We start from the raw sequence: 13,175 nt of genomic DNA on the forward strand, positions 1-13,175 counted from the left end.
ACTTGGCCCTCCAGCCAAGCCACAAACTTAACCCCTTCCAGGCCTCCAACAGGGCAACAAAAAAGTCCCAAGCAACACAAGTTCTTCTGCCCTTTGTGGGCGTTTCATCAGCCCACCCTTTAGGCCCAGTTCACAGCCCTTTTCTGGGCTACCTTTGAGTCTTTCCTTGCTCCCAGAGCACTAACCCCCAGGCTTGGTCCCTTGGAGTCAGGGCCGGATTAACCTTTTGTGGGCCCCCATGTGGTCATTTGTGGGCTCCGAGTGTGGGCCTGGTGTGGCAGTGCCATTGGTGCTCTAGTATACCTGGAACTGAATCTCAGAGACATTTTTCATTTTGATCACACACCTCTGCATGACTATCTGCATCGCCATACACAGCTCCCTCAGCCCCCAGTTCTTCTCATTGAGCTGTACCCATGTGGGCAGAACTTTCATAGTGATCAGGGAAACTCCCCACAGATTTATCTCCTTCCTCACTCAGACCTTCTCTAGCCATGTCTCCAGTACCACCCTATGTCACCCATCACTGCATGTGGTCCTGGTCTCAGCTCAACGTTCCACAGCCAGCAGATACCTGATCAGTTCTGACAAATCCCTCCCTCAGCACCCATCCTGCCATTTGAGCAAGCCACTCACAAATACCATTTCCCCAAAGTGAGGATTTAACCCTTGGGAATCTGAAGCCACCAGCTTCTCTCCCTCTGCTCCCATCTACATGCTAATCTGCTACCTGATCACCACCACCTCTCCCCAATCTTGTTTCCTTTCTACTTTGGACATGCTCCCCACCCAGCTGGGGCCATTCTCTCGCTGCAAGCCTGACCTGCTTCCTCTTTCCCTGTTCCCCTTGACATTCCTTTCCTACTGGTGACTTCTGTTCCCCGAGGTTAATTCGAGTTTCTTTATCTGCGCTAGCTTAATGGCCCCCAGTAGTCACAGAGCCACCTGCAGCTTCTCTTGCTACAGCCATGAGGCCAATTGCCAGAGGCCAGCCTTAGACAGCTGCAGCTGCTAGTCAAGGGAAGGGTGGCAATTCCAAGGCTGATCCATATTATAAGACTGTCCTACATAAATAAGGACAAGTTGAGGTGCCTTTGATATTCCATTCTTTGTTTCTATGGGGAATTTACCAATTCAATATTACTGTCTTCCTTTTAAACAAACAAAACTAAAAAAAATTAAAAAAAATTGTAATGACTGTTGAAAATAGCAATTCCAGTCCTAGTCAGCACTCGGGAGCTGCCAGCATTTGCTGCTCAATTTTATTCTACTTTTCCTACAGCAAGTTACAGTGGATCCGCATATTTGATCTGGGAGAAATGAAGTAACAGCAGCCTGTTCTGCTTCCATGGCTCAGATGTAGAAATTCTCCTACATGCCTGGTACTGTATCTGAAGCTGCCAGGTCCTCTAGTAAAGCCTCCCCTCCCTTATTTATTTTAACTTCTGGTGGGATCCACATACCTCCCTTGCTAGGCTTCACATAGAGAGGGGCATTGTCCTTTTAGTCCACTCAGTTCCTTCTTTGGGGGCTGCCAGGCAAGGTCACACCAGCATCTCATATCCAGTCTGGGGAAGCCTTCTCAGGGTGATATCTTCTACTCCTTGGGCACACTTGTTCCTCATTCACAGGGCCAACCCCTTCTAGCAGCCAGCTCCTCTTTCACAGCAAGCTGCAGCACATGGGGTCTCAGCATCCTCCCTCCCTTTCCTCTTGATAGCGACCAAGGGAATGCTGGGAAATGTAGTTCCTTCCCCGCTCCAGGGTTGGCTCTATAGGCAGGAGCTGGCCAAGGAACTACAGCTCCCAGGGTCCTGTGAGTTCTCAGCTCCCATGCTGGATCCCTGCTGCTCACTCTGATCCTCTGCTTCTGCAGCGCTGCGCAAGGGGAGGGAGCGAGTGTTATGGGGTGTTGTGAGCTTGGGCCCGGCGATATGGAGCCATTGGCACCATGGTAAATCCAGTACTGCTTGGAGTACTCAGCCTCCTACAGACACTGGCTCAGGGCCTTCCACAAGAGCCCGCCACCAGTCCATGTGGTTCTACTTCCAGACTGAGCTCGAAGAGCCCTTTGATAAGGACCAGGTGACTCCCCTTTGCCCCACTTCCCTCAGGGTAGGAAGCAGCTACTTCACAAGGGGCTGGTCCCATTACTCTGTGACAATAGATCTTGCCAATTATTTGGTCTGGCGATTCCTATGTTCCTATGCATTCAATTTTCTATCAGATTAGGGCTACTCCAATTCACATTGGGTGCTGAACTGGCTTCATTTGGGGGGCTATAAGGGGGTGGAAAGCTACTTTACCCTCGCATACAACACTCCTGATTCAGCACTGAGCACTGCTTATCTGGACCAGAGAATCTGATGGCCCTAGCCTTCCTTAGTCACAGGACCAGTCTTCCTCCCATCCTGCTCTTGTCAATATTTCTCAGCTGCCTGTTTTCCCTGCTGTATAGGGAACATGCCCCCAACACTGTGTGGATTCAGCAACTTGCCTTCTTGGGCAGCAGAGAGGTGTCCCCTTAAATGAATCACTTACCTGCTTAGCCTGGGGGCTATGGTCTACCCTCCCACCCTGCAGCTGCTGTGGGATTTAGCAAGGGCAGAGCAGCCCAGTGCCTGTAACTTCTGCAGGGTTAGAGTCAGATGTCCAGATACAGGGTTTCTCTACAATCCATTGACAGCACCATGGCTCTTGTGATCTTTAATATCTGACACCCACCCCACACAATGCAGAGCAAGAATAAAGGAGGACAGCAGGTTTCCTGGTCAGCTCCCAGTCTGTCACTCAGAGAGGGCAGATGCAGGTCAGAGCTAGCTGAGCTCTGGAGACTGAAATACAAATAAAAGAGTCAGCTCCCTGAAGACTTGTAAAGTCCACAATCTGTAGCAACAATGGAAACAATAGAGCCACAGACATAATGGTGAGGTGCCCAAGTGAGGTAAATTACAGGCTGAGGACCTGGACGTTTTGGAGGTCAAGGTTGGGGTGAAATGTGCTGAAGGACCCATGGTCCCCAGGATGGGGTCCAAGTTGGGTGAAACACACATTGAGGGAGCAAGGGCAGGGGGATGGAATGAAACACAAGCTGAGACTAGGGATTTGGAGGGTGCAGGTAGAAGAGAGCAGAATGATGGTCTCGCCCTGCAATCATAGACACGTAGAGCAGGAAGGGTCATCTAGTTCAGTCTCCTGGGGATGGTCCAGGTTTACTTCTGCCTGAGCACAACAGGTGTTTGTCCAGCCCGTTCTTAAAAATTTCCAATTACAGGGATTCCACAACTTCCATTGGGAGCCTGTTCCAGAGTTTAACTCCCCTGAGCATTATAAAGATTTTCCTGTTATCTAACTTAAATCTCCCCTGCGGTGGATTAAGCCCCTTACTTCTTGTCCTACCTTTAGTGGACATGGAGAACAATTGATCACAGTCCTCTTTATAAGAGCCGGTAACAATTCTGAAGACTTATCAAGTCCTCTCCCCTCAGTCTTTTCTCAAGACTAAAGATTCTCATTTTAAAAAATCCTTCCTCATAGGTCAGGTTTTCTAAATCTTTTATCATTTTTGTTGCTTTCCTCTGGACTCTTTCCAAATTTGTCCACAACTTTCCTAAAGTGTGGGGCCCAGAATTGGACACAGTTCTCCAGCTGAGGCCTCTCCAGTGCTGAGTATAGTGGGACAACTACCTCCCAGGTCTTACATACAATCTTCCTGTTACTATACCCTTGAAAATATTAGCCTTTTTTGCAACTGCATCACATTGTTGACTCATTCAATTTGTGACCCATTGTACCTCCCCAGATCCTTTTCAGCAATGCTACCACTTAGCTAGTTATTTCCCATTTTGTAGCTGTGCATTTGATTTTTACTTCCTAAGTAAAGTACTTCACACTTGTCGTCACTGAATTTCAGCTTCCTGAATTCAGACCAATTCTCCAACTTGTCCAGGTCATTTTGAATTCTAATCTTGTCCTCCAAAGTTTTTGCAACCCCTCCAGCTTGGTGAAGATGGAAGCAAAATAGGCATTAAATATCTCAGCCTTTTTGATGTCTGTTGTTAGCTCTCCATCCCCACTAAGTAGTGGATCTGCATGTTCCTTAATCTATCTCTTCTTATTGCCTTTTGTGTCCCTTGCTAGGTATAACTCATGTTGTACCTTTCGGATTTTGCCCCTACATGCCTGTGCTATTATTTTCTATTCATCCTGGGCAATTACTGGTGGAAGAGGCACTAGGGTCCTACAGCACAAGGGCATGACATGCCCTTGCCAGGTAAGATGAGGAGAATGCTTGCCTGGTACCTGGTTGGCAGCCACTTCATATCCATCTGGGTTCATAGAGGGCAGGATGTGAATGCGTGTGTCCCAGATGAGCCGTGTGATCCGTTCGTTCCGCTGGCGATACTCCTCACACAGGAATTCAGACAGCTGGAGCAGCAGCTCCCTGCCCAGAACCTCGTTCCCATGCATGTTCCCAACATACTTGAACTCTGGCTCCACTGGGAAAAACAAGAGACCCAGTGACACCATAAACAAGGAGGTGGGGGCTGAGATATGGTACGGAGCCAGACACTCCCCATGAACAGGGAGCCAACATTCAGTGGGGCAACCCAGTGACACCTCTGAGCAGAACCAACAAATGACCCAAATGGTTTGTTTGTACCACCCCTAGCAAATGGAGTCCTGGGCCAGGACTGGGGCTCCTAGGTACTCAGATAAGTAATAATGTTCTCTTTCATTTAATAAGTAAACTCACTAATCAATAATAGTATCTGCAGTCTCTTGCACTGCTCAACCCCTCCACTGTCAAAGTGCAGCAGAAGAGGGACCTACCCCAAAAGCATGGCTCACCACTGAGACACTGCCACTGCCACAGCAGAACACAGTGGTTGCTTAACCACTGATCAGAATCAGACTAGGACAAGAAATGCAGCATAACACATTGAACAGAGGGTCACTGCTCTAGTACGGGGGGGAGGGTGGAAGTGTCACTGTTCAGACACTGGGGTGGGGAGGGCAGGTGCAGAAGAGTTCTCATCAGAACCATGGGGTGCTCTGAAGCTGGAGGGGGTGCAGGGGCATCACGACTTTGATACAGAGGGAGCAGGGGAGTCACTGGCTCAAACTCCATGAAGAGCAAGCTATTTGTGCCGGTCTCTCTCGGCCCAGAACTCCCCTTCACTGTTTGTTCTCCGTGCTGCTCGTTGGCATGTCCTATTCCTGACTTCACAAGCCTCAAGATGTTTTAAATTAAACTGCAGGATAAACTCACTCTCTCAGCCTTGGCCCACCCCCAGATTCTTTCCTATAGAGATGCATTGAAAGCAAGAGCTGCCCCATTAAACCCTCTTAAGCTCCCTCTGGCCAGTGCTGGATGTGGGCCTGAGGAGGCTGGGACTCCCTCCCTTGAGCTCTGCACAGCCTGTTCTGTTAGCGTAATGATAGTAAGCTTATTGCAGGAGTCCCCTGTTGAGAGCAGCCTGCCATGAGCTCTCCAGCGTTCAGTTCTAGGGAGCGACACAGTCACGGCGGGGGGGTGGGAACGGCATATGGGGGAATGTGGATTTATTAGCCAAGGACAGGGCCTGAATTGCACCACGTAGCTGGAGAGATCCCAGAGCACCGGTGCCATCCATCCACATGAGTAAATGAGACACTGAACTCTACACTCTTTGGAATTTCTTAGTAATCATCAGGGCCAGCTCTTACTCAGACCATAACCTCAGCCAAACAGGGAAGGCAAAGGGTCTGATGAGAACCAGGCCAAGCGTCTAGGCCAGAGTCCCTTCTCATCTCCTCCAGAGGCAGAGAACCCAGTGTACGAGGGAGGGGGCAGGGCAGACTCCTGTAGTGCATCATCCCTCACCAGAGAGCATTGTGCCCTGTACCCACCTTGAGCCCTTCTCCAGTGGCTGTTAACCAAATCGCTAGCAAGTTGTGCCTGGCTCCGCAGCCACCCCCTAGGACCTAATGGCTAAATATATCCTAGGATCACAGAAACACAGGTGCCGACTCCGTGGGTGCTCCAGGGCTGGAGCACCCACAGAAAAAAGTTAGTGGGTGCTTAGTACCCACTGGCAGCCAGTTCTCCCCTTCCCCCCAGCGCTCTGCTAAACAACTCCTCCCCCGCCTGCCCCGCGCTTTCCACCCGCTGCGCTGTTCCATCGGGCAGGAGGTGCTGGGTGGGAGGGGGAGGAGCGAGGGACAGGGTGTGCTTGGGGGAGGGGGCACAACTGGGCGGGAAGAGACGGGGTGAGGGCATAGTGGGGGCAGGAAGAGGTGGCGTGGGGGTCTGAGGGAAGGGGTGGAGTGAGGGCGGGGCCTGGAGCTGAGCAGGGGTTGAGTACCCCAGGGAAACCTGAAAGTTGGCACCTGTGCATAGAAATGTAGGACTGGACAGGGCCTTGGGAGCACAAACCCAGACACCTGCACTAAGGAAGGACCAAGCATAGTGAGACCATCCCAGAGAAGCATTTGTCCAACCTGTTCTTAAAAACCTCCAGCCACGGGGAAGCCTATTCCACAGTTTAACTGGCTTTCTAGTTATAAGGATTCTCCTAATACAGTAGAACCTCAGTGTTACGAATGCCTTGGAAATGGAGGTTGTTCGTAACTCTGAAATGTTCATAATTCTGAACAAAATGTAATGGTTGTTCTTTTAAAAGTTTACAACTGAACACTGACTTAATACAGCTTTGAAACTTTATTGTGCAGAAGAAAAATGCTGCTATTAACCATCTTAACTTAAATGAAACAAGCACAGAAACAGTTTCTTTCCTTTCCAAATCTTTTTTTAAACATCTCTTTTGTTTTTAGTGGTTTACCTTTAACATAGTCCTGTACTGTATCTTTTTGTTGGGGTGGGGATGGGGTGGGTCTCTGCTGCTGTCTGATTGGGTGCTTCTGGTTCCAAATGTGGAGTGAGGTTGACTGGTCAGTTCGTAACTCTGGTGTTCATAACTCTGAGGTTCTAATGTATCTAACCTAAATGTCCCTTGCTGCAGATTAAATCCATTACTCCTTGTCCTACCTTCAGTGGACATGGAGAACAATTGATCAGTCTCCTTTATAACAGCCCCTAACTTATATGAAGACTGTTATCACATTACCTACCCTCAGTCTGCTTTTTGCAAGACTCAACAAGCCCAGTTTTTTTAACCTTTCCCCATAGATCAGGTTTTCTAAACCTCTGATCATTTTTGATGCTCCCTTCTAGACTCTCACCAGTTTGTCCACATCTTTCCTGAAGTGTGCTGCCCAGTGCTGGGCATAGAACTCCAGCTGAAGCCTCACCAGTGCCAAGTAGAGAGGGACAATTACCTCTCATATCTTACATGTGACACTCCTATTAGCCCTTTTCATAACTTCTTCACACTGTTGGCTCATATTCAATTTGTGAGCCACTATGACCCCAGATCCTTTTCAGCAGTACTGCCACCTAGCCAGTTATTCCACATTTTGTAGTTGTGCATTTGATTTTTCCTTCCTAAATGAAGTACTTTGCATTCGTCTTTACTGAATTTTAAACTCAGTGAGGACATGGGGGCTTAATTCACTGATTCTCATGACCAGAGCCATCTCCCTGCCACTCTCAGGCCGAGGCTGGATTGTCAGGGCAATCTGAGCTCTAGTGATTGCAGAGGTGAGTCACCATAAGCCTCTCAATTGTTCCCCCTCCTGTCCCCAGGTATCTCTGCACTGCAGTTAAAAACCCACAGCTGGCCCGTGCTAGCTGACTCGGGCTAAGGGACTGTTTAATTGTGGTGTAGACATTCAGCCTCAGGCCTGGCTCCTCTGCATGTGCACTAGGGCATATGCAGAGCTCACCCTTAGCAGTCTAAAAGGCTAGAGCAGGGTAGTAAGTAGTTATGAGTGTTAGGAGACTGTCTCCTGGTAAGGGCCAAGCTGTTTGCTGGAGAGTGCTAGTACCTCACCGTCTGCCCAGGCCCCAGAGGAGGTGCTGTTGGGCTCCTGAGAGTGGATGCAGCATCCCCTGCTTGATTTCACCAGCTGGGAAGAAGTAGGAATGAAGCACAGGCTGTGATTGCACTCTCCCCAGCACCTTGGACTTCCTGGAGTCAGAAGATGGACAGCCTCTCACCCAGAGGAGAGGTTGCCTTCCCCCCACTCCAGCAGGTTCTGCTCACATGGGGCAGCCAATCCAATCTAAATTTGACAGGTTTTGTCTGCAAAGCAGAGAAAGCACCTGTGACCCTAAGAACATCTCAGTGCCAACTGGCAAAGGGCTCACTTTTCTGTTACAGTATCAGAAGGGTAGCCGTGTTAGCCTGGATCTGTAAAAAGCGGCAGAGTCCTGTGGCACCTTAAAGACTAACAGATGTATTGGAGCATAAGCTTTCATGGGTGAATGCCCACTTCGTTTTGTTACAGCAATTGCTATCAGGCCTGACAAAGCCACCACACCTGACGCGCTGTTTTCACAGTATTGATCCAAAACGGGTCCTGTGAGGTATCTAATGAAATCTTACATCATGCTGATCCTCAGAACCATGCCAGGATGTGCGGATGAATGCTATTTAAGAAGTTGTGTATATATACTAAACATGTTTTAAACTCCAAATCAAGACAGGGATAACAAACAGGTTTTGAGACAAAAGATGATTCACCTGTCTCACTGTCAACTATGTAAATTAAGCATTGTAAGCCAATACAATGGAAGCCCATTTTTGCATATGGAGTCAACAGGAGAACACAAAGACAACTTGGAACCAGCAGCCCTGGAAAGAGTTATCGGGGGTCATCCTGATTTGGGGGACGAAAACAATGGACTTTGGGGTATAAGAGAAAGGTAAAGAGACATATTTTTCATCCTCACCGAGGAAGCAGAAAAGGACAGTGCTTCTGCATTCACACAAGTTGGACCCTAGCTATGTTGGTTAGTAATGGTGGGAGATTGCTTTGGGTGAGAAACTGCTTTAGACAGAGATTTTAGTCTATTAAAGCCAAGTTTAAACTCTGCACCAACTCACAGCCCTCTGTATGTCATGGCAGGTCAGACTCAGTGCAGGACTTCAGCCCCCCACCATGGCCTGTCCCGCCCTCCCATCACAGGCAACACATGCCCAGCCCAGTGCCCTGTGGAGGGGCTAGGCCAGTCCATCCCATCACAGACTCTGCCAGCCAGCATGGTGGTGGTGGAGGACCTTGTCTTTTCTCCCTCCCATCACAGATCACCTCTGCCTAGCACAGTGCCCTGGGTGGGTCAGGGTGATGTGAAAAACTGGCAATTACTAACTAGGGCAGTGAAACAGAGGAGCCCAATGGGAAATCCAGCTGGCGCCTTCATCATTAAATTCACTTGGATTTAAAACTCGGAGTCCCATTTAGTGTGCCTGACTGGGCTAAGGCTCCTCCCCACGTGCAGAGGTAACCTCTAGCTGTCTCCATGGCCACAGGCTTTTGGGTCCCTGTCAACCCTCATACCTGCTGCGTCCTGTCTCCCTGGTTATGGGACCTACTATCCCACTTGCTGAAGTGGGCGTTGTGTGCCTACATTTACAATATGGGCTCTCTGGACCACGCTGAACATGGAGGCTACTGATTATAGCACAGTCTAGGGCTGTCAGGAAAGCACCAGAGCGCTGCCTGACAGTGACTTCCCTGGAGGAAGCAGTCTGGCCCCATAACCTGTACCATGTAGAACGATCTGTGGGGTGGGGGTTGGCATGGCACAGACAGTAGCCTGCACAGACACAGGCCCCCTCCTCCAGGAACCTCCTCTCATTTGGTACTTACAAGGTTCGTGGATTCCAGGGTTGTCACTGAATTCCAGGACGTAGAGATGTCTCCCCTGGACGCTGCGGCCAATAGTGTAAATCCTGGTGATATCAGGACACTCGTTGTGCACATTGAACAGGGCCTGCACCAGCTGCTCATAGCGGTGGTGGAAAAAGTTCACAGAGGCTGCCACTTCGATCAGAAGCAGAAATTTCACAAGAGGCCAGAGCAACTGAGACATCCTTAGCACTGGGATTAACTCAAATCACAGAGCTCCCTTCCTGACAGGAACTAAAGTGCAAACTCAAACCAGCTCTCTCCAGTTTCACAGCCAAGTGCCAGCCCACTGCACCTGCTGGGCGGTGGGGGTTGGGGTCAGGGAAAGAGTCTCTGGAACTGGGCTGCGAATGCCCCCACACAGCTTGGAATGTTTTCCAGCTCTGAGCTTTAGCATCAGGGCTCCCACCCACCCCAGAGCCAGGATCACTACAGAGCCAGCTCTGTGTTTGGAAAGTTTCACTGATTCCTGTTCATTTATTAACTGGATGGTAAACAGGGCCCTGAAGCCACTGTCACTGCAGGAGAAGCGCAGGGCTGGACAGCTGGCTGCTGTGGGGTTCAGGAGACACAAAGACCCCACAGCTCCCATGTCTGTTGTCTTGCAAAGCAAGAAAGAGAACAGAAGAGGGACACCAAATGCAAGAGGAGCCCTGTTCAGAGACCAGAGGAACAGGACATCTGGGGGGAATCAGTGACTTGGCCTTCACAGCACTTGCCAGCAATAATATCCAGTTCTTCTCAGCTCTGGGTCCCAATGCCCTTTACAAAGGACAGGTTGGCATCATTATGGCCTATTTCATAGCGGGGAACACCACCCAGGAAGGGAGGGCTGGAGCTGAGCACAGAGCCAGCATTCCCAAAGTTCCAGCCACTGCCCGTGCCACCCCGTTAGTGACCACAGCAGCCAAAACACTGGGTTAGATAAACAAACCAACCAACGCCAAAGTATTTGAGGTCAAGAAAAATTTGCCAGTTAGGAGCAGGGCTTCGTGCCCCTCCCTCCCTATCCCCACTGGGATGTGAGATGCTGTGCCCATCACTCCCACAGGAGAAGTCTGCTCCACCAGCCCTGCTCACGGTGCAGAGTGGGGCAGTTCAGAGCTAAGTGCTGTTTCAGTCCCAGGTTTATAACTTCTGCCCCCAGCAGCTCCTCCATGGGCCGTCCCTGCTCCCCATGTCCCAGAGCGAAATGTCTGTCTTGGTCAGGAGCAGACAACACAAGGAACCTTCAGGACCATCTGCGCACACCTTGAGAAAGGATCCCTCATGTAACCTATTCCCCATGCCCCTCCACTCCATAAACCACCTGTCTCTCCCCACCCCTCAGGGAATGGGTGCTGCACAGCACCCATTCCCCACACCCTGGAGAAGGGGATCCATGCGGCACCCTTCTGGGCTCCATTTCCTCCATCATTCTGCAAGGATTTTCAATGTAAGTGCAGCATGATTCTGGGGAATGGCTGTTTATTGCTACTAAAGCAAGTATTGTAGGCTGGTAGGCAAATCAGGCCAGACAGGTCTATCTGCAGCCTGCAGCACCAAGAGAGGTGGGAGTATCCTCCTACCCCCAGCCACCACTAGAAATTCGTTTGGCTGGGTCAGTCCTGCCACATCCCCTGCTCACTGAATCCCTCCACTCAAAATAAACTTCCTGACCCCGCTGCGCACAGTTCTGCACCAGCCTCTAGATCTTGTTACACATCACACTCTGCCGTCACCCCCTTCACTGCACCCAGGCCAGTGTATCCTTTGTCTGCCCCTGTCTTGGTGCCTTCTCTCATGCTGGCCCCCACCCCAGGTTCCCAGTCCACGGCACCAGGTCCAGGGCTGGCGCTACCATTTAGGCGACTTAGGCAATGGCCTAGGGCGCCAGAATTTTGGGGGGGGGGNCAGGTCAATCAAGAACAGCTGATGTTTTCATTAGGGTGCAAGCAGGAGTTTTCATTTGGCTTTCAAGTTTTTATCTTTAGTTGAATCTGATTTTTCCATATATTTTGTGTTTTCTTGAAATCTTTGGAATGTCACAAGGAAAGAAAGATGTGATGCTCCTTCCAAAGAAATGTAATACAGACTTGTTCATGTTTCATAGTGCATTAAATAGAGGTGGTTGAAAAATAGAATTTCCATTCCATCAGAAATTCTGATATTTTGACATTTGTTTTCTTTCTGAATCAGAACCAAAAGATGAATTTTCCTGTGGGATAGAAATTAGGAAAATTTTCAATTTGTGACCATCATAATGTTTCTTTTCAAAAATGTCAAAACAATATAATTGAAAATATTAAATAATATATTATGTTCGGATTTTTAAAAATATAATACAAAAATCAAAACAAAATAATCAAAATGAATTGTTTTTACCTTATTGAATCACCCACATTCTTTTTCATTTCAATTAAGTCACAGTAGTTAATGTAGACCTTTTCCCACCCCAAATTTTGTCAAAATCAACAAGTTCCTGCAAAATACTTTGATTTTAATGAAACTGCATTTTCCAATGGAAAGATGTTCTGCCTAAAATTTTTGAACCAGATTTAGTGTTATATTTCATTTTCAAAATTATTAAATTAAAGTAATAATTATTAATAAAAAACCTAAGGTACAAAGGAAATTATATGTATACTTGGATTTATCTGTGTATGATGAATCCTGATACACACCTATTTACTCGTAGACTTTAAGGTCGGAAGGGACTGGCTAAGTTACTGACATCCTCAAATCTTGATTTAAAGACTTCAAGTTACCAAGATGCCACCATTTACTCTAGGTCACATGAGTAAGTGACCCAGTACTCATGCCGCAGAGGAAGGAAAGCCCCCCCAGAATATCTGCCAATCTGACTTGGGGGAAAATTCCTTCCTGACTCCAAATACGGCAATCAGTTACATCCTGACTATATGTGGGCAAGACCTACCAGCCAAACACCTGGGAAAGAATTCTATGTAATAACTCAGAGCCCTTCCCATCTCTGTCCATTGGACATCTTTGCTAATGCAGTTGCCATTTGTCATTGTAGGCTGTCTTATCATACCATCTCCTCCACAAACTTTCCAAGTTTAGTCTTAAAACAAGTTAGGTTTTCTGCCTCCACTGCTCCCCTTGTAAGGCCATTCTAGAGCTTCACTCCTCTGATGGTTAGAAACTTTTGTCTAAATTCAAGCCTAAACCTGTTGATGGCCAGTTTATATTCACTTGTTCTTCTGTCAGTATTGGTGCTTAATTTAAATAACTCCTCTTCCTCCCTGGTGTTTCTCCCACTGATATAGTTATAGTGAGCAATCATATCTCCCTTCATTCTTTGTTTTGTTAGGCTAAACAAGCCAAGTTCCTTAAATTTCCTCTTGTAGGTAGATTCTCCATTCCTCTGATCATTCTGG

General features: G+C 48.4%; 1 protein-coding gene across 1 annotated transcript in view; it reads right to left on the reverse strand.

Annotated features, from left to right (window-relative positions):
* The window catches only part of CPN1 (carboxypeptidase N subunit 1), a 29,390-nt gene extending 19,067 nt beyond the window's left edge, over positions 1 to 10,323 (reverse strand). The window contains exons 1-2 of the mRNA XM_032768049.2: positions 9,757 to 10,323; positions 4,303 to 4,499 (exon numbers count right to left, since the gene is read on the reverse strand). Of these exons, the coding sequence (XP_032623940.1) occupies positions 4,303 to 4,499; positions 9,757 to 9,979 (420 nt within the window). The 5' untranslated portion in view covers positions 9,980 to 10,323. The remainder of the gene's footprint in view (positions 1 to 4,302; positions 4,500 to 9,756) is intronic.
* Positions 10,324 to 13,175: the final 2,852 nt, after the last annotated feature.

This window comes from Chelonoidis abingdonii, chromosome 16 (genome assembly GCF_003597395.2).
Source record: "Chelonoidis abingdonii isolate Lonesome George chromosome 16, CheloAbing_2.0, whole genome shotgun sequence".
Lineage (NCBI taxonomy): Eukaryota > Metazoa > Chordata > Testudines > Testudinidae > Chelonoidis > Chelonoidis abingdonii.